This window comes from Schistosoma mansoni, chromosome 1, assembly GCF_000237925.1.
Source record: "Schistosoma mansoni strain Puerto Rico chromosome 1, complete genome".
Lineage (NCBI taxonomy): Eukaryota > Metazoa > Platyhelminthes > Trematoda > Strigeidida > Schistosomatidae > Schistosoma > Schistosoma mansoni.
Window position 1 is genome coordinate 42,651,922 of NC_031495.1, and position 27,424 is coordinate 42,679,345.

A 27,424-nucleotide genomic window follows, 5' to 3' on the forward strand; every position below is an offset into this window, starting at 1 on the left:
TTCGTCCTATTGTGGGACTCCTCAGCAGTGGGCATTCACAATCCTGCCTCGCGAGACTTGAACCCGGGACCTGTCAGCCTCGCGCGCGAGCACTCAACCTCTAGACCACTGCACAAAACCCCTTCTGATAATAATCATATGCTCACTAGTGACTGGCTTCAAGAGGTATTTCCTGGAGTTCTAGTGAGAAGCAGTGTTCAGTGGAGTTCAACCTGGTCTATTGTGAGATAGTAACTCATTGAAGACAGTGGTGAACGGTTGTTCAATTTCGTGGATTGGTTGAAGTTAGACAATAATACCGTTGGATGCCGGCTCTGTGGTCTAGTGGTTAAGCGCCTGGGTTCGAATCTCGCGAGGCGGGATCGTGGATGCGCACTGCTGAGGAGTCCCACAATAGGACGAAACGGCCATCCAATGCTTTCAGGTTCTCCATGGTGGGCCAGCTGCAATGGACTCATGATTTCAACTTTAAAAAATCACTAAAATCTCCACAAAAACCCCTTCTGATAGTTTCGAATTTATTTATGTTTATTCATCTTTATGATTGGTCTGATAATTACACTGTAATTTTGTTACAAGGGAATGATTGTTCAGAAAGTAACTATTCTTTATGATCATGCCTAGTAAAAAAATGCTTGTGTAGCTAACAATTTGTCCAAATTATTTAATGAACGATACTTAGTGTTTCATCGTAAACACCTTAGTTCTTATGATAGTCTAGATGATTAGACATAATCTGAAGTTAATCCGTTATATTAAGTCAGATTCATTAATATTAATGAGTAATTATTATATTATAAGGGTGATATTCATCGTGCATTTGCCTCAGATAGGATACTTATACAATCCATGATGTAACAGCGATATCATCCAACGTAAATCTAGCGGTAAATTCAGACGGAAAATTTCCTATTCTTGATTGCTGAAACGCTTTTTGTCTATACTTAAATGATCTTTTCCATGGCTTTTGAGGCTGAATTTAAGGCGTTAAGCTGATTTTATCAGTACATTATAATGACACTGCTGACTCAAACATTTATTGAGAATAGAAATAAGTATGAAGACAACAACGCTTTGAGTACAACCAACTATTAGCAGGGTCATCAAAATGAAAGGATTTAGCACATGTGAAAAGATTTTAAAATATTTGAAGCATACATTGACAATCTTTTGGAGTAGCATAATAAGACCCTCGCAATCAAACAACTGTGGTAGTAGGAAATAACATCATCAAAAGATAAAATATATTTTATACATACGAAGATCCTCCATTTAATCATTTTTACAATTATTGCTGACATTATAGATCGAACAAACTCAACAGAAGAAACTAGATACTCTGTTGGAAGATGGTCAAAAAGAGTTAAGAACACAGTTAGCTAAAGCGAATGAACAAATTAAAGAGCAACAAATAACAATATTTAATCAAGAATTAAAAATTTCTGCAATGGATTCAGATAAAAATGAGGTTAGTGTATAAATTGACATACACATCGCTGATAATCTACAGTCAGATATTTTCTAAACAATGTGAAAAAGACAATTATAAATACATGTGTAAATTCATCCACAGCTTGCAATAAAGTTCAAATATTTTGGCTAGTTACACAAAAGTAAAACTCTCATTGAATATACGAATTCATAAGAAAATATAAATCTAATTAATGTAGATATTACTGAGAAATTTCGGGTATGGCTCAACAAAAAATCAATGTAAGATTTGAAATCACTAAACGTTTTAATAGTGATACCATTTGTCTGTTCATGTGTGTAATATGACTTACAGTAGTCTATATCAAAATAAAATGAAACTAATACCTAGTACTCTCTAGCTTTTCATAGTTCTGCCAATGATATCAGTTTGTAACTAAAATTGTTTGCAAACTATGCAGTTATTTCTACAAAAAACTAATATATGATAAACGTATGCTCCAATAGCTAGTGACTTCTAAGTGAATTCCCAGAATTTCTTAAAAGAAGCTTTAAATAGTAAATTCAACTGTAGGGACGGCCTCTTGTGAACTCAAGGAAGCTCGGATAGAGTCGAAGACATTCCACTCAATCATTTTTTGGAAGAATATTCCAGAATCTCTACGTGAAGCTTCTTAATTGGAAAAATGCTAGAAACCAATGTATGAGAAATGAGCAACTGTAATGATGATTTCGTTTTTACTAAAAAACTATAAATACCTGAGCGTTTTGTACCATATTTGGCACTATTTGGAATAAGATCCCTTTACACTAGTCTTCTGTCTTCTAACTTACGACTTTGAGGGTCCAAGAGTTCGAGAGTTCAAGTTGTACGCTGTATAGCAAGAATCTAAGTTCTAGGTATAATATTAACCAAGTTTGGAGTTTAACAGTAACGCATAGATTGTATTTGTTGAGTATTGAGCCAGTTTATCGGTCTATTAGACTTAAGAATATAATCACAATTCCAGTTCGCTGCTATAAAGAAAATCAAGAAGTACTAGGCCTAGTCCCTTGTGAATTCTTGTTTGTTCGGTACTTATTAATTTCAAGCTAAAGTGAAAAAGGTGTTCAGTACGCCCTGGTTTAATTGATTCTCAAGTCCAAAAATAATGTTCTTTAGTATTTTATTGTTGTTCCTATCAAACTGCAAATAAGAAATCTTTGAATTTTCATTAAATTCAAGAATGAGTTTTCAGTATGTAAGTGGAGTGAAACAATGCTAGATAGATCGACTAAGATAACAATGAATTACTCTTCGTTTATCACGCTACAAAATAAACAAAAATTGAAGTTTAATACTGCCACTACACTCACAAATAAACTCATATCCAAACTAAATTATTAATGATAGTGTATAAAGATTTAACTTATAAGGATGGATTTGAAACCTGAACTCGTTCTACACTTATAAAATGCGGAAAGTTTGTCAAGCAGCACTTGACAGTCAGACGTTTACTGGTTATATTTCAATAATATATTAATAGAGGTTGTTGAAAGTCACTTATGTCTTAACTTTGGAAAGGTTTTCAGTTAAAAAAGGCCATTTCATATAAGTGAATCCTTTCTGTTAAATGAAATATCGAGCAACGTTGTATTGTGGTGCTTATGGTTCATCTCCATTACTTAAATTAAAAGTATTACTTAATGAAATGGTTATCATATGTTTACTATGTCTCATGACCACTTTTATCAAAATACATCCTATTATTTTGAGCATACCAAACCTTCAAATGAATTTCATACAGTTTCTTATTCGAAGAAATGCTGTTTCAGTTGCATTATGGAGAATAGCTAACACTTGGGGGTACAGCTTTGAACAATAAATTCGAAGTTTTAAGAGCTAACGAGTTTTAATGTTGAATTTACGTCTATATTATGATTTTCATTGAATATAAAACCTAGATATAAAATTTTTAGTCGTTAATTTGATGTATGTGACCCCTGTGGTGGTAAATTATGATGTCCACCGATTTCGTTCTGGCTAGGAATCTAGCTGCAAAATCTCTGTTCAGAAATAAAGGCTTTCGAAAAACAAGAGCTACAAAATATTATGAGATGAAATAAAATTATAATATTTCGTGTGTTGTAAAATTTCTACATACTCACTGATTCGTACAAATAATGTTTTACAAATTCAACTTCGTGTGTAATATGCATAAATTTATTTGGTTCACCAGCCCAAAATAATAATAATTACTTTACATTTTCATAAAAGTCCGACTCATAGGTTAAAAGTAAGTTTGCAAAGCCTTTTATTTATTTATACAAAGTTCTTAGGGAATATTTAGAATATATGAAATGAAATGGATTCATTTGATCTCACAATATTTTGTTGTTTTTGCTTCACAAAATTTTGCTAAAGGAACTAAATACATGAAATACGGAATCGCAATCTGAAATTAGATGCTATTTAATGAGTGGTGAGGATTTATTTTTATTTAATGGAGATTTGAAAGTTTTAGCACATACATTATGGCGTCTCTGTCAGCGAGAAATCTGTTTGTTTTCAGTGGTCTTAATTGAACAACACATTTGTAATTTTAATGTTTTTAATCGTTGTTGTGGTGTGGTGTTTTATTTTTTTATTTTTTAATCAACAATTTTAAAGACGTAATTCTTCCTCCTTTTTCTAAAGCTTATAAAAATCAGTCAAAAATCAACAGATGAACAATTAGATCTTCGTGAACAAATTAGGTTGATTGAAAACTTGTTAACAGTGAAAGACCAAGATATTTCAATGCTGCAATTTGAATGCCGTCTTTATGCTGATAAATTAAAACAAACTGAACTGGAAAAAACTCATTTCATTGAAAAAGAACGACTTATAAAACAAAGATATCAAGTAAGATTGGTTGGGTAAACTGCGTATATATGTTAAGCATTTTTCATTGACAATACACTTTGCAATCATCTTATTGTAAAAAAAGTAACTATATTTTCTGAATTAGACTATATAGACAAAAGTGAATAAATCAGATTAGTGTAACTATGATAAATTGCAAAGAATTACTAATACTTTAAAATAATTATCCTATAGAAATATCGTAAAATATCATCACATAAACATTATATATATATATATATATATATATATATATATATATATATATATATATATATATATATATGAGAGAGAGAAGGAGATCAAAGTTTCTCTGGTTCGTACTGTAATGAAAAGAAAACTTAATGTAAATATATTGAAAATGTGTGAAGCTTAGAGTAAGAGTATGTGTGTGGCATAGTAGTTTCGATTTACGCTTCCTATTAATTTTATACTGTGTATAGGCTTACTTAATGAATTTATAAAACTTATATATAATTAGAATTTTCACTCACCTACATTATAAGGCAATTCTATCAGCACAGGATAGATATTAGTTTCCATACTATCTTTTTCCAATTTAGAACAAAGCCAAACGTGCATGGGAACAATGTCAGACCATTCGTACACGTTTAAGTAGAAGACTTGTTCATCTACGTTATAGCAGAGATTTATTATCAAAACATTTAAAGAAACAATACGAACAAATGAATCGTTTGAATAATTTATTTTGGGAAACTGGATGGGCATATGTTCAATCACAAAACTGTCTACAAAATATCAATAGACAAGAAAAGGTATATGTAGATAAAGAAATTCAAACAATTTTAATTACTAACAAGATAAAACAAGTAAGATATGTTAAATTTTGTAAATACATGTTTCTGATTACTGTTGTTAGTATTCAGCTGTTTTATAACCCATAAAGATAGATTAATGTTTAATTCTACCAATTTTATATAAGTAACAATGACGAAAAGCGGCGATAATTTCCTGCAGGAATAGGATTATGGTGTCTTTTTTTATTACTGTATCTGAATGTTTATCTACTAAGTTTACTTGTATTGGTTATCCTTATTTGGATGGTGTTACTTGAAACGTATAAATGTCAACCTTTATTCACTATTACGTCCTTGTGTTTGAATATATACTCTTCATAATTTGCACATATTCACATATAAGTTTGTAGTGTACAGTTTTAAATAGAAAATAGAATATGCTAAATGAAGTTTTATTCTGTTTACGAATGTATATAGTGTAGAAGCACTTTAATAAATACTTGATTTTTTTAGAGATTTTCCAAAAGGACTTGAATCATCTAGAAATCCCAAAGTCAAAAATCAAATAGAAATATCCCCTACTTAATTTTAATGACATCAAACCTGCAGTATAGTTAGCTTAAATAAATCATTATTTTTTCAAAAGGTTCAACCTCCAAAAATGTTTAAAAATAGGTAGAATAAAATTATCACTATCTAATGAAACTGAACCTAATGTAGTGTCTTGTCCAGTTGCATATGGTACACACACGACATTTTATGCAATAGTCTGATTCTTATGTTCCTTCATGGATGGAAATATTTTACAACTACACTCAGTGTGTATTTAATATATCATTTCGATATTACTCAATTATAACAGGTATACTTCACAAAATTTTTAATTACTACTCTTGTAAAACGTTTGAGTACGAAATATAAGTTGTATACATCATTGTTCACCCATCCACTATTTATAATTTAATCGTTTCATACATAATTGATGCACTTGCAAAGATGTGCACGCTAGCAATATTTTTAAATAAAAAGTTCCTCACATGTAGATGATTTGTTTTTACATAAAAACTGGTCTGTTAATCATGTCTGGTTCTTAAGGATGGTTGATCTCAATATTAACTAGTTTCTTGCACAATATGAGACGAATTACCTCCAGGTTAACTATAACTCTCTAAACAACCACTATTATTAATGTATTTAATTCAGCGAACACAAGTTCGTGTATTTAGCGTTTAGACCAAACCTTAAATATGGAGTACGGTGATTCTGCCCGAATACCTTTACTGAATTCAGTAAGACAAACTTTGAGTCTGAGATTTTAGTTATTGAAAACCGAGCGACACAACTACTAGGATACTTTGAACGGTAATTATTTCAGACAAGAAATAACTTTTTTTTTAAATACTGTTGTTAGAAAAGCAGCTACATCATGTACACCAATTAGACACGGGGATGAGCCCAAACGTATCCAACCAAAATAGGTTATAACCCATCAACTGGTAGCCATAACACGATTTGTAAAGACGTTTTAGTCAATTTCAAAACTTGATAGTTAAATGGAAATATCAGAGTTAAAGCACGTAGCATATTGTACATGCATTATGCTACCTACCTTAATGAATACTTGGAATTCTAACCTTGATATTGAATGATCAATCAATTGTAACTGAGTAGGTAATTATTTACAACCAATTAAATTATTTGTAGACATGTAATTTATTCAATTAACACTGGTATATTCCTTGTATTACCTACTTTTATTATGTTTCACTTTATTAATAAATCACTAGTTTATAATATAAGTCATTTCACTGAAAAGTTATTGAATTGGGGAATTACTTTATCAATATTTATTCTGAGATGGTTAGTTTACAGCATAAAATTTATGAAAGCCATACACTATTTGTTTCATCTTCAGCCTCATATGACTATAGACCAGATTGTACAGACTGACGCTACACAACCGGATAATGATGCTAAAGATGATACAGTGATATCATGCGCTATCACATGGATTTCAAATGATTTAGACAATTTGACAAGAAAGTTGGAGGAATTGCTTAAATATCAAGGAAAAGGTTGGTTTTTTCCTTCATGCATATGTTAGTACAATGAGCTTCAGTTATTAGTAATCAAGGTAACTTCCAGTCGCTAACGTACTAAGTAGAAAGTTTTCATCTAGACACACTTTAAAACACATGCAACTACGGAATATTTCACGTGTAAATAATCAATTTGAATAATACTAAATAAGTTATCTACGCCAGAAGATAGTAGTATAATGGAGCGGAAAATGTTGGTCACTCTCCACTCCTCTTAACTAAGCATGACTGCTGAACGTTTTAAAAGGCTCTGAAGACTATTTCTTTAAACAACCATAGAAGAATAAATCCATATTTTAGAGAAGAATGTAATTGGATGTCAATGCGAACTGCATAGCGATTGAAAAATTCCATGCTACAACAGCTGATTAACAAACGTATTGAATAAAACAGTTTATACATTTAAAGACGACTAATTTGTTTCCATCTTTCCAAGTAAATAATGTAGTTTTACCATATTCCGAATTCATTTAAAATGTCAGTATGACACTATATTTCTAAAAGTAAATATTTCAGATATAGTTAATTTAACCTAATATATGTTTTTAAATAATAAAACAAATTATTGATAGTTTGAAAATTAAACTTTATGTAGTGATATAAGTAGTTTCATCTAAAGAAAATACTGTTTATGGTTGATGCAAACAAAATAGATTACTCACACAGATATTTATTTTTAAAACTGGTCCGCAAATTCCACTTTCAGAAAATTAAAAACCTCAATTATTTTGATCAACTTAAATTTTCTGTCTCAAAATAACCATTCGAGAATTACAAACTATAACTATGTTCGTACTGTTATAAGTCAAAATTGTTCAGATAAGTGGCAATTACTGTTTTTAGAATGCCGTATACATGAATAACGTGTGACCACTTAAACTATATTTTGATTTATTCATGGTTTGTGTCTGAATATAAAGACTTTAGTCTCTATGTATTCACTCAGAAATTTCTACTAGTTTAAAATGGTTTTGCTGGTATTTATAAGATTGATATGTGCTGCAAAAAGTATATCACTGGTGATACTGAGATAAAAATCCAAGTAAAATTATTATTATGAAGTAATAGATTCCCACCAGGTACGTCTAACTTTGGCATTTTCAAACTAGTGAATTAACATTGTTTATTATACGTTTTTTTAAACAGAAAACTTCAATGATCAAGACCTAGACAATGAAGAATTTCATATAGGATTTAGTGAAAGAGTATCTCTGATCTCAGTGATTCTTGAGTTAAAATGCAAAGTGAATTGGTTAAGAACGTGTTTTACTCAATTAACAGGATATACTTTTAGAAAAAATAGTGAAGTGAGTTAAAACTGTCATTTCAGGACAAGTATTGAAAATTTAGGAAGAAAGTTGTTCAACGTGTTTTTTTGCAGTTATTTAGCAAAGGACAATTAACATATTATTGTGCATGTCAAAAATAGGAAATAATATAGTACATTGTGATTAATCAATAAGATAAAGATGTAGACAAAATCCCAGTAGTCATTTTGTTTTGCAATATATGGAAGGTAGGACATTTCATGATAAATCACTTGGTTGAAAAACATAATGGCTTGCAAGAATAACCAGACAAGAGTTTATTCGCGCCCATCAGAGTGTCGATACACTATATACTCATATTGATAATCAATGTAATATAGATTGCATAAGTTATATCATTGCACTGATATTTTATATCCAGTAATGTTTATTAAAAGGCCATATCTTTATCGTGCTTCTCATTAACCAGATATTTATTTCTTTTGCAGCTGCATAATTGACAGACAAAAAAAAGTTATTACAGTAACATCGAAAACGTAAAGTCGTTTCCAACTCCTGAAACAATGAGTGAACATGTAGTCTAATCTGATATTATATTGCTTTAAAAAAATATTTTATGGACAAATTAGTGTATATGTACAAACTGTTTGAAAGTGATGATAAGCTTGAACCCTTCCATGATTTTAACAGTGGAATAAAGTTCTTTTCCTGTAATGTAAAGCATTACATCTTATCACACCTTATAGTATTGGGTAGGTAAACCTTAATTAAACAAATAAAGCATCTAAGTTTAAAGTCATTATTGAAAAAAAAGTTTAGCAGTGCTCACCAAATCCCGTTTGAAAAAAAGATAGGCTACTGAAGAAGTATGGACTATAAATTTAAGACAAATATAACAATGTACAACGCGGCATAATACTTAAGGAATTTAGTAATATCTATTCAAATTACTAAGACAATAAGGTGAATAGGAAGCTGAATATATACCTGATAACAGAAACATAAGTATATACATAAATAGTAACCTTACCTACGTTTTCTTTAGTTATCAAACAAAAATGACTTAACTAAATTGAAAGATATTAAAAAGAATTTTGAGAGTTCTACGAGAAACTTGAAGTTATTGTTAAGTCAAATGGAAACTGATGCACTAGAAGACGAATTATCATGTGTCGGTCAACTAGCGCAAACAACAGCAAATCAACTGAAACTTAGTCACTCAAGGTAAGTTATGAAGAAATGTACTAAGAGTATGTGCTGTATTTTTTTTACTTTTCATCCTGATTCAGTAAACATAATGATGTTGTGATACTTTAAAACAAAATACCTTAGGTGTAATAATTATTACACAGTAAAAGTAGTTTAGGCTTCAAATAATTACTGTTCAAGTTATTTGAGATATGTACTTGTGATATATTCAAACGAATCTTACCAAAGAATTATTTCGATTTATTTATTCTGATTTTTGACCACAAATAAAAAAATATTATAGCGTGCTATGAATATCCCATTGAATATGCTTTTTATGAACTGAAAGGTAAACAGAATTTATTTTCATAATTACAGTTCGCTTAACTAACTTGGGGGAAAGGAGCTAGGGTTTAATCATGAGAATATTCTACTCCCTTACCGAGTAAACGATTCTTTTGTCACATCACTTGTTCCACTAATTGATAGATGTGTCCTAGTAAATTAAAAGAAGCAGTGATTCTTCCACAGTAGAATAATTTACTAAGTTTATATATTGTTTTATCTAACATCTAATGCAATAGATAAATATTCACTTGCTAAGAGAATGTATTTATGATCAGCAATACTTTCAAAGTATTTGGAGGTCAGTTTGTGATAGACACTCGAATTGGGATTAAAAACAGTTGAGCACTACACTACAAACCGTATTCATGAAGTTCAGTATTTAAAAGATAAATAGGGAGAAAATATTGCACAAAGTCCTCATGTATTTAATAACCTGACGTCAACATCGACTCCAACACTAAGTTCAATCGATGAATGAGTCCACATCTGATGTTAAAGTTAGAGAGAAAAATAATCTTCACACAGTTGGCGAACAAACGAACCAAAAACATTCATCTTAATGAATTCTGATGAAGGGAAAATATCCTGAAGACCACAGCTCCAAGTTGCAAAATCACTACACATCCATATATTGATTTCCCAGAGTACTTGGCATATAGATGTGACGTGTGGTGTACAAAATCTGATACTAATACACGGCATGTTATGCGCTAACCCCCAGATGACTACTTGAGAGAGAACACTAGAGTGAGCGAGAAAGTGTATTGGACTACCGAATGGAGTGAACAAATACTCTTTCATATATGTATACCCTTCTATCCTTAGGAAATTGACCCATTGATCCCAATGTAATGCCATCGACCGACCTTTTGCTACTTTTGATCGGTTCTCCATATCAACAGATCTGAGAGAATCCATACATATTGAGTCTATGTATTGACATTTTCTCCTGTAAATTACTTGTTTCCACTCTGGTTACTCATTGTCTATAAATGACAATACAACTTAGAAAAATGGATCTTCTGGAAAGAATCTTTGTTGAACTAGGTGACATCATATTAATCGCTTCCTAAAACACGAACACTAGTTTAGCTAAGTAATTAAGACACAAGCTTGTATTACTTTGGTCACGTTATGCTTTTTGGGCTTACTGATATACATCTATCTTAAGCTGTAGTATTACCTCTTTACGAACCCAACTTATAAAAGTATTTGTCGGATCATCTATCTCAGTTCAGTTATTTGTTATTTAAATCGAGGAGACAAGTTTCTAAATGACGAAGACAAAGGATTATGATGTTAAACATTCCATCGACAGCAAAGCTTAACAAATAGAAGATTAAAATGTCTGAAGTAAATTTGTTGGCTATTTAGAAGTCATGTAAATTATCCTGAGAATTATATGCAAATCTTAGTTGCTATTTTTGACAATTACTACAACAAAATCTAAGTGAATAATGATTGTAAACCTTTTAAGTAACTTATTTATACAACTATGGACTAAATTGATTTAATTTGTTAACTTTCAGACTTGAAGAAAATCTGGACTCAATAAGGACTGACCTTATTCGTCTAAAGGCTGAATGTCACTAACTATCACTGAAACAAAGTCATTCGTTCGGCCGATGATAAATAAAACAACAAGAAATCCAATCCAATTTGTGACCTTTAATAAACTATATTTGTATATGGGATATCTACTAGACTAAATGGCTAAAAATATTATCTGGTTTGAAAATGACGATTTATAACAGATATTCAGACATGTAATAAGATAATACTCATACACAGCTAAGACAGAAATTGGAACGTAAATATATTCCTGGCTTCTATTACACTGCAGTCTATCGTCAGCGTACGCTTTTGAAGTCGAATTTCGTTAGCACAGACACTATATAAAATCTGTTACTGCATATCAGTTTTGAGCGGAGATGATCATTTACAAGTCTATTGGGACTTTATGATGCAAACTTTTAAAAAAATGATAACTAGTTTTTGCGAGTTAAAATCAACCAACATTGTATTTCTGAATATTGCTTTTTATAAAAACTGTGTGACACTAAATATTTAACTGAATTAATAGCATCAAATTAAAAAACTTTAAAATATAGAAGAATGTGGAGTGTCAATCAAAACTGCTCCACAAGATTAGTATATGAATGACAAGATATATGAGACATGAAGGACAGCGACAACAGTTTGATATATCCCATAAGTTAAATTGCCGGGAAATTCTGTGGAATTTTCCCATCAAATTTGGTCACTCCAATGATCTCCATGCAACATATTCCTGAGTTGTTATTGGGACGTAAACAACATAACGAATTTTGATATAGACTAATATAGAATACACAGCTACTCAACACACTGGATAATCACCAAACCTTTTATCAGCCTATTTTTTCGATATAGCAAGGAGAAGTCACAGTTGGTCTGAAAAATGTGATGTATCTGCGCCATACATTTCGAACACTCTGGTCACACATACTTGTCAGTGCATTTTATATGAAAATTAATAAAGGTCAGCTAAATGGAAGTTCAAGTAAAAAAAGTAATAAACAGGAGTGAAAATTTCTCGCACCGTATAGAAAGAATAAGAAATTGTCGTATTATCCTAGGCCATAAAATGACTTAAGGATTACCACGGTGAATTTAGCGTTACGACAAATTGTTTTCGTGCATATACAGTGAGTTTGAATTTATGAATATTCAAAGCTTCAATAAACCCGAGAATTCGTCCTTGACAATTTCTATACAACGTTTTAAAAGCTGTATTGATGTCGATTCGGTGCCCCATTTGAATGTTTCGCTATCGCTGAACAGGGTTTTCTACCTCTCACGTTGATCAGATCATTTGATATTAATTGGTTTTGAAGCAATCTAGACACAAGTTCAATGACCCTTGATTACATTGTTCGATTACTACTCCCTATGAATGGCTTTAAAACCAATCGTATTAACTTACTAATTAAAAACACACGTCATTTCAAAACCAGTATCTATGTTGGATTGTTGCTTCATCGCCACTACTATGTACCTGGGATTAAAATGTGAATAGGACTAATTCGATTCTTCCCGAAATTCATGGTAACGAATCTGTTTATGAAGGACTCCATCGCTCCACTTGAACTCTCTCATGCTTATGTAAACCGCATTAGGGGCACTGACTGAAAAATGTTTGTTTGTTTAATTAACATAGATCAATGGGATTCTGTTTAATAAAGTTTATATCATATCCTATACGATATGCAGTTAAAATCCACAACAATGACCTTGTAAGCAGCATTGTTTGACTCTAGGTAACTTTCCGCTCTTGACAGTCTGTACTATTGAACATAAATGTAATATTCAGCAAACAATATATATGTATTAAACAATCTTGTTGATGCTACGAATTTACCAGCTAAAAGAATCAACATGTCACTAAGATGTTAACTAGTGAACGCTAATGAACCACTTATTTTGAGATATTTATGAATATCATATAGACATTGACGAACATGAACGGTGTACCTTTACTGTACGTCGACCTATTATTGACGAAAGAGTGGCTGGTGAAATCCCCAAAAATTGTGAGTGAGGTTTTGAAGAACAATTATGAATTTTGGAGGGTGTGAAACTTATAATTAACTGGACTCTAGTGGAGATATCTACTGCACGCTTAGTAGCCTGTAAGTTCATAATGGATGGCATGGTTGGACCTTACGAGAAATATGGATCAATTGCAAACCAAATTAATCACGAACTCTGGTCAAGGTGTACACGAACAATGATCCTCTAACAGATTCTACGAATCAAAATACTCCCTTCATAAAAATTTAAACTGTCACTTTATCTATCACGTCCCCTCAACTAATACTAGTTGATTCATATAGTTTATTGACAGTTATTCAACATTCTATTTTTCATATCCACAAATAATGTACTCCTAAAGAAACTTGTCTATTTCACTTTTGCTTTAAAAGCATTAACAGGAAAAAGTACTAGGAAATCCAAATATCTGGCACTATTTAAATGGAGCTGATATCCATATCTTATTTGTTATTTATCTGAACACATACACATAGGTACAAGGAAGCACCAAATAGCATATGCGCCGCGCAATAACAACCAAGTTGTGAAGAGGTAGAGAAAGGAACGTGAGTACAATTAAGAAAATAAACAGCAACTAGTGTGTGAAAGTGAATAATAATAATAATAGGAAAAGTAGTTCAGTTAATGAAAATACAACTAAAATGTATCCTTCAGGATAAAGAACTTACTCTCATTTTCATGAAGTAAAAATTACAGCACGACCGCCACTGACTTCTTTTCTGAGCCATGTCTGATGACGTCACATGCCACTGCGTTGTGCCATTTCTAGAACCCCGACAAGGGAGACGTGAAGGACCGACAGAAGCCAGTCCTGTACGGCTTTCCTTCACACCACAACGACGTGTCAAGGTACATATTAGGGCTAATAATTTGTGCAAGTGACACAAATTGGATTGTCATCGCTGTTCACGAACACACGGTGCCGAACCTCTGCATTACTAACATGGTGTTGTCAATGGATGTCAGCAATCCTTTAGACGAAGGTGACCAAACACACAGCTGGTTAACATCCCTAACTCGGATAGGCAAAGTTTACAAGCACAGAGTAGAGCTACTCTCGCCGACGTGTTGTAGATCTAGCCTCTCACATCACGAAACACCAAAAGTTTAGCCCAGATTATCGTAAGCCATCCTAGCCTTCACTATACCTAAAAATCACATCATACGCGACCACCAGTACTTTCACAGCTACGCAGACACACTAACTGCTCAGCTACCTCCACTGTTATCAAGTGTGAGAGCGGATTCAAGGTCCTGCTGGTCTTATAAAGGTACTTTGCACTTGGAATGTGCAGAGCACGTCCCGTACCTGTGGATACTGAGTAAAGGTGGGATAACTTGTGCATGTCGTGAGACGCTATGATTGTTATCCTGTAAATAGTATGACTTTTTAAACACTTAACTGAGGATCACAATATAATCAATACATCCTTGACCTGCTCTTTACGCGTCAATCTTTCTCGGGCCCTTGACCTAAAGGTTTAATCCACGTGGGAGCGGGGAACCGTCATAATGTGCAGTTCCATTGTAGCTGGTGATCAACAATAGGTTCATACAGAATTAGTTCCCTCGGGATCCAGGAACCTGTTAGTTTGGAAACAAGAATTACTATCCTTAGGTAAATCCTCGGTACGCAACATGCCGGCTAGTGTCGGACATTTGCTCCTCATCCTCTCAATTTCGTGAACGCTACAGCCGCGGGAAGCCGACGAGTTATGTAAACAGGGAAACCTTATAATACTAGACGAGCTAGCCATACGGTTTGCAGCATCCTACACTGCATATTCTTATGGTAGTAGAAAAGCTCTAGGTCGATTGTTACGTTAAACCTAAGCAAATCATAAGCAAGTATTGTCAACGAGCATAATTACGTCGAAATGGGAGAATAGCTTTAAATTCCGTATGATTTGATGTTTATTGTGCAAAACGGTAACGAACTGGAGTTTCACTCAATGCCAATTAAACAGTAATATCGGTAATTTGGTCAAATAAGGATGCAGACCTTACAAATACGGAACATGTTGCTTGATATATAGTTTCCACGAACGAATTTACACCATTCAGCTTATGTCAATAATATATATTGAAACCACTATATGGAAACTGAAAACCCTGGGTTTACACCTGACTTCAGATTTAAAATGCACACATCCTAGAAAAGTTTATTTTCAAAGAAATTTATTTTGCTTTTTTAACTTTTAGTTTCTTTGAATAAAACTCCAACTCTTTGCCTTCGAGAATATAACCATCTGCTCGACCGATTTGACCAGGTCTAGAGGATATACAAGCTTAAGAGTGATAAGGTTATCTTGGTGACTTACCTAACAGACGACCTGTAACAAATGCTTCTTTTAAAGGCTCTTCTACGTTTGCTTGAGGCAAAGCCTGACGAGTTTCATACTTTTTCAAGGCGGACTTGCTGCGTTTCTTCAACAAAACATCTTCCTCTGGATTTTCCTGTGTAACTGTATGTCCTTTCTTGCTAACGACTTTACGGCGACCGAGTTCTTTCAAATAGTGAGCTTCAAACCATTGTCTGAATGGGGCTCCGTCGATCTGAACTATTGCTCTCTTAACAAGAGTTTTTGTTCGGACAAGTTCATTACTAGAAGCATTATAGACAACATCAATTATTTTAGTTTTCCGTGAGATAGCTTGAGAAGGCCAACTAAAATTTCCTTGATCCAGACGCATTGCACGTAACTTAAGATTCCCACCTCGAACACGAACTGTGTGGACACGTTTAGGTCCAAGCTTTGTCATTGCTGCTGGACGTCCTAACTCGAACTTCCTCTTTTTGCGATTTCGCTCTCTGCGAGCCCCAGTCTTAGCCCTTTTATGAATGCGATCTCGAGCAATACCTTCAAAAGAATTAGTATATCACGTAAGGTTTTAACAAATGAGAAAACAGATCACAACTAGCCGTCAGATGACCTTAGTTTGTTGGTACGTACATTATAAAAAGTTCCGAGCAGTATTTGTGCATATCACAGTAAAACTAAGTTATTGATATCAGAAGTTAGGAGCCGTAGTGAGGCGATTGTTGATTTAATTTGACTGCTTTAGTGGTCGTGGGAAGCAACGATATTCCGATCCTATAGTACAACTGTGTATCTGGCTTCATTATGACTGCAACTGCAATCGAATGTGTCATATACATTACATGACGGGTATGTTGGGAGGGATCGGACAACTAGAATTTGTAGAACCACACGCTATAAGGCTACTCTTATACAGAAGTATTTAATTGAACAAAAGTCTGAGTCCAGTTGTATTTTGAAGTTTAAATACATATCTAATTGCGTTTTATCCTTAGACCTGATAGATATCTCAACGTAATTATATTTAACAGACGAGTCAATCAGACTTAGAAGGTTGCTGGCTAGTATGAGATTCATTCACTTAGAGATATATAGCATAGGCAATATAGCTTATGTAAACGCGATAAAAACCCCAACTTGAAAAAAAATAGCGTAAAACTAAATTTTAATTCCGGTTCCTCGAAGTATTACGTTACCCTGAAGGTAGGTGTACATCTTCCAAATCACTTCAGCGTCGATCACAGATTGTCCATTATACATCTCCTCACCAAATATTCATCTTTCATACGATGTTAACCTAAAATGTGAACCCATGGATTGTGATGTAGATGTGCCCTACGAATTTTCAACACTTTCCAAAGCTGGATTCCATAAATTCACATGAATGCTTAATGTTAAGATATTCAGTGATACGTCAGAAACTATAGCACAGCCGAAGGTAAGAAACCTGGTGGATTTAACCATTAGTGCTTTCGAAATACAATACACACGCTAGCGCAACACCAGCTAAAATTAGGAACAACTTCTTATTAAGGGGAATGTGTCGGGTCCTGATTGAGATCTCGAGCTGAAGCACGCCTTTGGTGTTTACTTCTAAACAAGAGGAGGGTTCAGTATATCACCGGCGCTGGAAATCACTAAACACCACGGAATGGAACTTAATGTAGGAAGTGAGAAAGACGTTTGAAAAACTTCCGTTCACATGTAATTGTGACTTAAACATAGATGTAAAGCTTGTATAGAATTAGGACATCCAACAAAGTATTAAACCCACCCATGCTGCAGATGTTCTAATGAAGCCGCCAATTTGTGTGCTCGACAGCCAGCAAACCAAAACAAATTCGATATATATCAATCTTCAATTATAGTACCCCAAGCATACATGCATCACAGTGTCTGAGAAGTGTTCAAATGGTTGAGGACGGAATAGAAGAAGCTTTCGCTTAACGGGCTTCCGTGTCTAGTAGCAGTGGATCACCAATACCTCCAGGCAAAAACCTAGGTATATGAACGATAATAGAGGAAAAAAAGAATTTGGTAAATCATAATAATATGTTATCCTTAGTCCTTAAGAATAAGTCAAGTTTCCTCTTAAAGGACTCTTGGGAGGTCGCTTGGACTAGCTCAGTCGGCAGCGAATTCCAGCACTTGACAACTCTAACGGAGTAGAAGTTATGTCTGCAGTCTGTTCCGCTATATAGGGTCTCCAATTTCTGATTGTTACCTCTTAGGTTAGTGTTATGACTAAGCTTAAGAAGATGTTTGAGGGCATGACCAGAAGTATTAAGGATACTGTAAGTCATAAGAAGGTCACCTCTAAGACGCCTGTACTCTAACGGGTAAAGGTTAAGTGATTGGAGGCGCTCTTCGTAAGGTTTGAATTTGAGTCCCCGAACTGATTTCGTGGCTCGACGTTGTATACGTTCCAGAGTGTCCTTATCCTTTTGGAGGGAGGGAGGAAATACTATGTTTCCGTACTCTAAATGTGGACGAATAAAACTGTTGAAGATTATGTGGAAGGTTCTACCGTCAAACTAGCCAAAAATGCGCTTCAATGTTACCAGGGCAAGGTTTGCTTGAGAGGCGTTTTTGTCACAGTTCGCATACGATTTCAGGTCTTAGGGTACCAACACTCCTAAGTCTTTTTCGACTTGGGAAACTTCTAGAGGAGAGTTACCTAAGTTATAACTATAGTCTGCAACATGTCTCAGATGGACTACTTTGCACTTTGAAGTGTTGAAGGTAAGTCCGTTGTCGTCTGCCCAACTTTGAAGTCGGGTCAGATCCTCCTGAAGAACTAGTATATCATTATGATTACGTATCTCTCTCCAAAGTTTCACATCATCAGCAAAAAGCAATGTCAGATGAAACTTGTTGAGGAAGATCGTTAATGTAAATCAAGAAGAGGAGAGGTCCTAGTATTGAGCCCCAGGGGACCCCACTAGGATATTCCATAGCCTGAGAGAGAGTGAAGTTAACCCTGACCTTAAAGTGTCGGTTTTCTAGATATGAGAGCCAATCAATCAAAGGGGGTTTTATACCCAATCGTCTAAGCTTCTTGATAAGACATACGTGGTTGACCCTATCAAAAGCTTTAGAGAAGTCCAGGTAGATGATGTCAACCTTCCCCTTACGATCAAGGATGGTTGTCCATCTATCCACCGCAGTCATCAGGTTCATCATACAAGAATGACCTTTTCTGAAACCATGCTGCTGAGGTGAGAAGAACTTTGAGGATGATAAGTATTCTAGTATACCGTCGTATATTAGGGATTCCATAATTTTGGAAGGTATGGGGAGAAGGGCCACTGGTCGGTAGCTTGAGGGTTCACTGCGTCGACCTCCTTTGAAAATTGGTGTGATGTGTGCCAGCTTCCAAATTTCCGGTAGTTTGCCTCTGCTTAGCGAGTGTGCAAACATCACGCTAAGTGGTGTCGCCAGGATTGCAGCTGCTTCCCTCAATACAGCGGAATTAACCATATCCGGACCAGGAGAAGTGTCTTTTCTTAGGTGCTGCAGTTTACGAAGCACCAGGTCAGCACTCAGATCCACTTCGGAAAGTCCTGTACAGGCGCAGGTGAAGCTTTCGTCAGTATAGTTGATGTGGGTCAGCTGGAATGTCTGGGAGTATTGTTCAGCCAAAAGGTTGGCGGCATCACCGTCGTTATTGGTCGGGCCATTAGGACCAAGTAGTTGGGAAGCTCCAGTTTTGCCTTGTCGAAGAGAAGCTGCGTAACTGAATAAGCATTTCGGATTGGAGACGAATTTATCGATAAGCTTGGTCTGGAACTGAAGCCTGTCTTCTCTTATTGCCTTTGAACATATGTTCCTTATGCGTTTATATTGCCTGTATGCGTCGTTATTGTCGGTTCGTTTATATTCGGCCCAACAGTGCCTTTTACGGCTTAGCAAACGACGAGTGCGGTTCTTGATGATTGGAGGTTGTTTGTAGCTTTTTGGGACCATTTGAGGAACTGAATGCTCAGTAGCACATAAGATCGTGTGCAGTAAAAAATCCCAATGAGCATCCACTTCAAGTTGAGGGTGAACATTCCAATCCACCTGTTGTAGATAGTCCTGTAAAGCTAACACATTCAACCGTTTGAAGTTCCAGCGCTTGTTGCTAGTAGGATATCTTAGCTCCGTTTTGCTGACAAAGCTGAATGATAAGACCCACACTTACAGTGTGAGTTTGAAAACAAAAGCCTGCAAACTTTCAGTATTTTTCTGACCGAATTCTACACAACAGGGTGTTATCTAAGTTAAGGGATATCACAAAATAAAGCATTTACTTAAGTGGATAAACGATTTCACAGTTTGGAGTCAATAAGAAGTTGGAGTTAGCTCTAACTCGTTTGGATAAAAGGTTGTAATGACCCGAGCACGCCAAAAAATAGTTTTTGCTTATTTACTTACAAATGCTACCCCTTGTGGAGGAGCATAGGCCGCCAACCAGCATTCTCCATTCAACCCTGTCCTAGGCGACCCTTTCCAGTTGTTATTCATCCTTTTCATGTCTGCTTCTATTTCCCGACGTAGTGTGTTCTTTGGCCTTCCTCTTTTCCCCTTCCCTCCAGGATTCCAAGTTAGGGCTTGCTTTGTGATGCAGTTTGGTGATTTCCTTAATTCTTGTCCAATCCACTTCACACGTTTTTTTCTAATTTCCTCTTCAGCTGGAAGCTGGTTTGTCCTCTCCCATAAAAGGCTGTTGCTGATGGTATCCGGCCAATGGATGTTGAGTATTTTGTGTAGACAACTGTTCATAAATACTTGTACATTCTTGACGATGGATTTAGTAGTTCTCCAGGTTTCAGCTCCGTACAGTAGAACTGACTGTCTTGACGTTCGTATTGAAGATTCCCACTTTGAAATTAGTTGAAAGTTGTTTTGAGTTCGATATGTTCTTCAATTGTGGAAATGCAGCCCTTGTTTTGCCGAAATCCTCGCCTCTACGTCTGCATCAGATCCTCCTTGTTTATCAATCATGCTTCCCAGGTACTTGGATGTTTCCACCTCTTCCAGAGTTTCTCCATTAAGTGTGATTGGCTTGGCGTTCTCCGAGTTGTATTTGAGAATCTTGCTTTTTCCTTTGTGTATGTTGAGGCCTATTGATGCAGAGGCTGCTGCTACATTGGTTGTCTTCGTCTATGTTTATTCGTGTGTATGAGATAGGAGGTCTAGATCATCTGCGAAGTTCAAATCATTTAATTGATTCTGAGATGTCCATTGTATTCCGTATTTCCCCTCAGATGTCGAGGTCCTCATAATCCAGTCAATCACCAGAAGAAAGAGGAAGGGGGAGAGTAGACAGCCTTGTCTGACTCCGGTCCTTACTGGAAATGCATCTGTCAGCTGTCCTCCATGCACCACTTTGCACTGTAGTCCGTCGTGTGAGTTCTGGATAATGTTGGCAATCTTCTGAGGAACTCCATAGTGTCGAAGAAGTTTCCACAATGTTCTCCTGTGCACACTGTCAAACGCCTTCTCATAGTCAATGAAGTTGATGTATAGTGACAAATTCCACTCAACTGATTGTTCCACGATGACCCGTAGTGTCGCAACTCGGTCTTTGCACGACCGATCCCTACGGAATCCAGCCTGTTGATCTCGACTTCAAACGTCTTCTGCGTCTTTTATCCCGTTCATCAGCACTCTGTTGAAGACTTTTCCTGGTACTGATGTTAAACTGATGCCTCTGTAATTCTCACGTTTGCTCAGATCTCCATTCTTTAGTATCTTGATGATGTATCATTCTTTCCAGTCCGTCGGCATTTGTTTCTCCTCCCAAATCTTGAATAGAAAGTGAAGTATGTTTGCAGTTGCTTCAATGCTTGACTTCAGTGCTTCAGCTGGTATGTTGTCAGGTCCTGCTGCTTCCTCCTTCTTGACTTGTCTGCTGGCCGGCCATCTTGATTTCTCCGATAGTTGGTGGAGTGACAACTATGGGAAGGTCTGTGCGCGTTGTTTCGATGTCCGGTGGATTCAATGGGGCTGGTCTATTGACCAGTTTTTCAAAGTATTCTACCCGTCTTTTCCTCTGTTCTTCAATCTCCGTGATTGTCTTTCCTTCTTTGTCCTTGACGGGTATCTCTGGTTTACTATATCTCCCTGCCAGTTTCTTCGTTGCATCCTGTAGTCGTTTCATATTCCCTTCTCTTGCAGCTTTTTCTACCGTCGTTGCTAGTTCTCCCATGTATTTCTGTTTGTCGGCTTTAATACCCTCCTTCACTTGCTTGTTTGCTTCTGTGTACTCTGCTTGTGCCTTGACTTTCTTTGGTCGTGTTCGACTGCTGTTAATTGCTAGTTTCTTGTTCTTCCTTTCTTGAATTTTGTCCAGGGTTCCCATAGAGATCCATTCTTTGTGATGATGCTTCTTAGGACCAAGAACCTCCTGACACGTTGAAGTTAATGCTTCTTTTATCCCTTTCCAGTTGTCCTCCAAAGTAGTTTCTTGCTCATTCAGTAGATCCTGTAGAGCTTGTAACCTGTTGTTGAGAGTTATCTTGAATTCATTGAGCTTGTCAATATCTCGAAGGAAGGCTGTATTGAACCTTTGTAGTGCTGTTTGTTCAGTTGTCCAGTGTTTCTTTAGCTTCAGTTTTATCTTGGCCACAACCAGGTGGTGATCTGAAGCTATGTCAGCTCCTCTCCGGGTTCTCACATCTTCCATTGTTCTTCGGAATTTTTGTTGATACAAATATGATCAATCTGGTTCTCTGTGGTGTGGTCTGGTGAGATCCATGTAGCTTTATGTATGCGTTTGTGGGGGAATATTGTGCCACCTACAACCGATTTGTTGAATGCATGTAGGTTTGCAAATCTCTCCCCATTTGCTGACCTCTCTTCTAGTCCATGTCGTCCTACTATATCTTCCTATCCTGCGTTTCCATTCCGACTTTGGCGTTTAGATCTCCCATCAGGGTTGTGAGGTCCTTTCTTGAGCACTTCGCTATAATTGATTGCAGCCTTTCATAGAACTGTTCTTTATCGTCGTCGTTGCTATCGTTGGTCGGTGCATAACATTGGATAACATTCATTTCCTTCTTTGTTTTGAATGATGCTTTGATTATCCTGGAAGCATGAGATTCCCATCCTACAAGTGCATTACGTGCTTCTCTGGACAGCATTAGAGCAACACCCTGAGTGTGTGGAGCATTTTCCCCTTCTTGACCGGAATACAGCAGCATCTTTCCCGTATCTAGCCTTTGTTGTCCAGCTTGTGTCCAATGGGTTTCGCTGATTCTGAGTACTACCAAGTTGTATCTCCTCATTTCCATTGCTATTCAACTGGTCTTACCTGTCTCCCACATTATCCGGACGTTCCATGTACCTATAAAGAGTGTTGCTGTGGTTGTTAGAAGGTGCATCGGCCTCATGACTTCCGAAAAATTTTGGCTTTCATCATGAGGCGTCATAATTATTGCTTCAACTCCCAGGGCAGAATTTAAATGGTTTGAATTGTTTTTTCTGGTTAGCTTTTTTTAACGAGTTAGTTTTTCTACGGGATGGGGTCGCTAAACCCATGGCTAACCCTCCTCCTTCGTGTGGGCTTGGGACCGGTAGTAACTTTAGAAAAGCTACAGGCGGAGTTAATGAATAGTTTTTGAACCAGTATCATTCCTCCTGTAGTTTAATGAACTCCTTAGCTTCCCATTATCATTGGGTATATTATTATTAATGGCTTTATTCTAAGCTATTTTATTGTTATATACAGGTTAAATCAAGATATGGAAATTGATTAAGAGTGAAGATGACAGTCCGGAGTTTATGGATGACCAGCTGAAGGTACCCATATGATTTAGATTTTGGTACTTGGTAATAAACGCTTCCAAGTGCATATGATGCACATTGATCTCCAAAGTATGGATAAATACTTAAATAAATAATTATTAAGTCACTAGATTATAGGCATTAAGGAAAAATGTATTCGTAAATATGTATATATGTATTTATGTTCTTTTCATCACGAGCTTTCATTTAGTCTACTGATTAAGGCAACACAATTATTCTTCTTAACATATTCCCAGTTTATCAGTTACAGTTTTCCACAGTGATGGCCACTTTGGGTTTTGGTCTTATTGCTTTCAAGTTTGCGGTAAGATGCGCTCTGGTCTTCTTGTATATAGACCAAGTATATCTGAAATATACGATTCACATAGCAGAGACTTATGTTGTGTTCTGGACTAAACGGAGGGGCTAGGAAAGGAAGACTAATAAGGGCTCGGAGTTGACTCAAGGCCGCTAGTGCTGTTTGATGCGTCACTAGTTCAGCACATCGACGAGGCCATAGAAGTTGATGTCCTGATTGATGTTGTCATGTGATATTTGACCGGCCGTAGAATACAACACACCTGCCATGCGATAACTGCCAAAGGTCTTAGAGTACTCTGGTCAACACGCATAGCAACTGCCCATGTCTGAGTTAAGGCCTTCCTGGCTCTATTTGTATCGTTCGTTTGCTTTAAACTCGGGCTGTTAACCTGTCTAAAAAAAGACAATGAAATTTCAAAAAGGCCTAAATTACTTAGCGCAAGCTGATTCCTGGAATCTCAAAGCTGTTGTATGATAATAGATTGGATAAACTAAACCTATCCCCCTTGTCAGAAAGAAGGATCAGAGGCGATTTGATCACAATTTTTTAATTGCCTACTCTTGTTAGTCCTCATGAAAACATAAGCTGTCGACCGGGATTTTGCAGTCAACTCAGTGCTGAGATCTCCCTTCCGGTTGTTTCCAATTGCCATTCATTCTTTTCATGTCTGCCTCCAATTCTGGACGCAATGTTTTTGCTGATCTTGTTTTGTTTCTCAGTGGTAAAGGGCATGTATTAGGGCCTATTGAAGCCTCGGACACACACAAGTTCGACCACCCTTTATGTACTCATAAACAGTCTGTTCTAACTCTAAACCTATCCTGGTAATGTTAGTTCACTATTCAGAGTGGTGGTGCACCTAACTTAGAACTAGTGAAAGAATTCATTCTTTGTCTCAACACTGTGAAAGCAGTATCTAATGCGATTCGGTAGATTCGCACTGCTTACCGAAGGGGTATAAAGGTCAATGGGGATGAACAAAAAGTCACTCAAACGTAACCGCAGGGCCCGGTTGAAGTCATACTGCTTGAATGGGTCAAATGATTAAGAATGTTTAGTGATTCGTCAATCTAAGTTCATGTTGGATGAATGATTGAATAAAACATGAATAAAAATATGCTTAAATCTGCATTCTATACCTGGGACAACAATATTTGGGTGATGGAGGTATTAAGAAACCAAGATGAAGCTAAATCTGGACGAGTTTATTTCAATCACTCGTCTGCTAACTGACTTTGAAGATGAGAAGCAGGAAGGCGAAGCGGAGAGGGCAAGCCTACCAACTGATCTTAACAAAGCGTGACTCGCTATATACAGCTAGAGAGAAATCAGCTAAGGAAATATGATGAATGAAATGATACACACTCATTTAAAAATGGTCAGGGTTGTGTGTGAATGATTCACAAGGTTAGAATCGGACACAAGTAAAATAAATTGATTGGTCTGTCTGGAAGCTGGAGTACCATACATGGGCGTGGCCGTACTTAATTAATTGCGCCTCTTTTCCCACGCTGAGTAGAAAAGGACGCCCAAAAGAATTCTCCATCGAACGCTGTCCGGAGAAATTCCTTCCAGTCGTTCTAGTTGAAATTCATTCCTTTGATGCCGGCTTTCAATTTCCGATAAAGTACGTTCCTTGAACTTCCTCTTTTCCAAAATTATAATCCAGTGCAAATCCATCCGTAGAAATTTAAGCACTAGATTAGAAATATGTCTCTCCTTGAAAATAAAACCACAAAAGTATGTGATTACAGTTAAATTCATTTTGAAAGCTCATTATTGGTAAGAGCCTACAGAAATCAGAAGCGTAAAGGAGGAGTAGCTCTAGTCATTAGAAAATCTATCTCATTTATCATTACTCATAACGCATACCATGAGAGCAGCACGTGCTAATCAGTTAGTTGTCGCTCGAAACGCAAAGGACAAGAGCTTCTTGTCGGTTTGGTTTACCTCTGTTCAAGTTGTGAGGTGAATGATGCCTTGATAGACGGTTTTAATACTTTAGTCTTCAGTCTTCAGTAATAAGGATAGTAAGTTGATGGACCTGTGCTAATCCTGACAGATTTCCTTCCAGTGAAGGTCCAGCTTCTTCTTGAAAATGTTCACTGATGGTGCTGATACCACTTGTTCTGGTAAAGCGTTTCAGTCATTGACCACTCGATGAGAAAAACGGGACCCCACCTTCAGTTTATTAGATCGCGGTTTCTGAACCTTCTTGCTATGACCTCGGAGATTATTAGTACTGGAGGGAGCAAAAAGATAAGACATATTAACACCCAGATCATAATTAAAGATACGAAATGCCAGTATAAGGTCACCTCGTGATCTACGATAAGATAAGGGGAAAAGGTTTAGACGTTTTAAACGCTCATCGTAAGGGAGTTTAGAAAGACCCTTTACTAATTTTGTCCCTACACGCTGGACACGCTCAAGCGATTTAGTATCCTTTATCAGACAAGGGCTAGCTGCTTGGATACAGTATTCTAAGTGTGGCCTTACATAGGTGGGATATAAAAATTGAAATATATCCTCGTCGAAGCATTTAAATGCTCTGCGAAGCGACCATAGCGCACGATAGCCTTTGGAAGCAACCGCATTGCAGTGCGTAGTAGTTTTCAAGTCGTGACTTATAGTTACTCCTAAGTCTTTGTGCTCTTGAACGCGTGGAAGAGATGTACCATTAATGGTATAGTGGTAACTAATATCGTGCCCGATGTGCATGAACACGCTCTTCCTGGAATTAACTTCCAGGCCCCAATCATGAGCCCACCTAACTAATTCGTCTAAATCTGCTTGCAGATAACAACGATCAGTCTCATTTCTTATTGTTCTCCAAATTTTAACATCATCCGCAAACAATAACGTCGACGACTTAAGTAATAAAGGTAGTTCATTAATATACAGAAGGAAAAGTAAAGGGCCTAAGATGGTGCCTTGGGGTACACCACTTTTGACCGGTTTCCATTCGGATAGCGTTCCATTGACCCTTACTCTCTGTCTGCGGTCACATAAGAAGCTTCCTATCCATTCCTGTATAGCACCTGTTATTCCAAAGCTCGAGAGCTTTTGCATAAGACCTAAGTGTGAAACCTTATCAAACGCTTTGCTAAAATCTATGGATATCACGTCGACAGACAGGCCGTTGTCTAGGGCAGCTGTCCAATCCTCTCTCGCAATGAGTATGTACGAAATACTTGATCATAACGTGGCCGACTTCTTATTCTGGGAGACTTAGTGCACATACGGTAGATTGGAAAAGTCTGAGAAATAAATTGTGAGAAAATTCCTTCGAACAGGAACTATTTGATGCAGTCATTGCATATGCCTCTCGCTTCGAGTGATTTGTTAAGCTCAATCCCTCTATTGGCGGACTCGCTACAGAGGTGATTTTTGAACTGTGAGTTTTGTTGTTTCTGCATCGGTTGTGGTTTATTTAGTTTT

General features: G+C 36.2%; 3 protein-coding genes across 4 annotated transcripts in view; 2 read left to right on the forward strand and 1 right to left on the reverse strand.

Moving 5' to 3' along the window:
- The window catches only part of Smp_054770 (hypothetical protein), a gene marked incomplete at its 5' end in the record, with an annotated part of 17,999 nt that extends 6,367 nt beyond the window's left edge, over nucleotides 1-11,632 (forward strand). The window contains 7 exons of the mRNA XM_018794488.1: nucleotides 1,307-1,468; nucleotides 4,109-4,315; nucleotides 4,879-5,145; nucleotides 6,989-7,148; nucleotides 8,319-8,479; nucleotides 9,486-9,664; nucleotides 11,506-11,632. Coding sequence (XP_018648895.1) covers nucleotides 1,307-1,468; nucleotides 4,109-4,315; nucleotides 4,879-5,145; nucleotides 6,989-7,148; nucleotides 8,319-8,479; nucleotides 9,486-9,664; nucleotides 11,506-11,569 — 1,200 coding nt within the window. The 3' untranslated portion in view covers nucleotides 11,570-11,632. The remainder of the gene's footprint in view (nucleotides 1-1,306; nucleotides 1,469-4,108; nucleotides 4,316-4,878; nucleotides 5,146-6,988; nucleotides 7,149-8,318; nucleotides 8,480-9,485; nucleotides 9,665-11,505) is intronic.
- Nucleotides 11,633-15,718: 4,086 nt separating this feature from the next.
- On the reverse strand, nucleotides 15,719-17,718 carry Smp_054780 (putative 40s ribosomal protein S8). The gene is made up of 3 exons (XM_018794489.1): nucleotides 17,666-17,718; nucleotides 15,892-16,431; nucleotides 15,719-15,858 (listed from the first exon to the last, which is right to left on the reverse strand). Exons 1-3 carry the CDS (start codon nucleotides 17,667-17,669, stop codon nucleotides 15,749-15,751), a joined length of 654 nt encoding a protein of 217 aa, XP_018648896.1. The 5' UTR covers nucleotides 17,670-17,718; the 3' UTR covers nucleotides 15,719-15,748.
- Nucleotides 17,719-27,357: 9,639 nt separating this feature from the next.
- Smp_054790.1 (putative microtubule associated protein xmap215) overlaps nucleotides 27,358-27,424 on the forward strand; it is a gene marked incomplete at its 3' end in the record, with an annotated part of 45,721 nt that continues 45,654 nt past the window's right edge. The window contains exon 1 of one of the 2 annotated variants that reach the window (XM_018794491.1): nucleotides 27,358-27,380. The remainder of the gene's footprint in view (nucleotides 27,381-27,424) is intronic. The other variant, XM_018794490.1, reaches the window with a different exon arrangement.

What these genes read in the sequence shown, in the direction of transcription:
- Smp_054780 (XM_018794489.1), bottom strand. An exon ending in TGTTACAGGTCGTCTGTTAG is followed by an intron (nt 15,859 to 15,891) that starts GTAAGTCACCAA and finishes ATCACTCTTAAG; the next exon opens with CTTGTATATCCTCTAGACCT.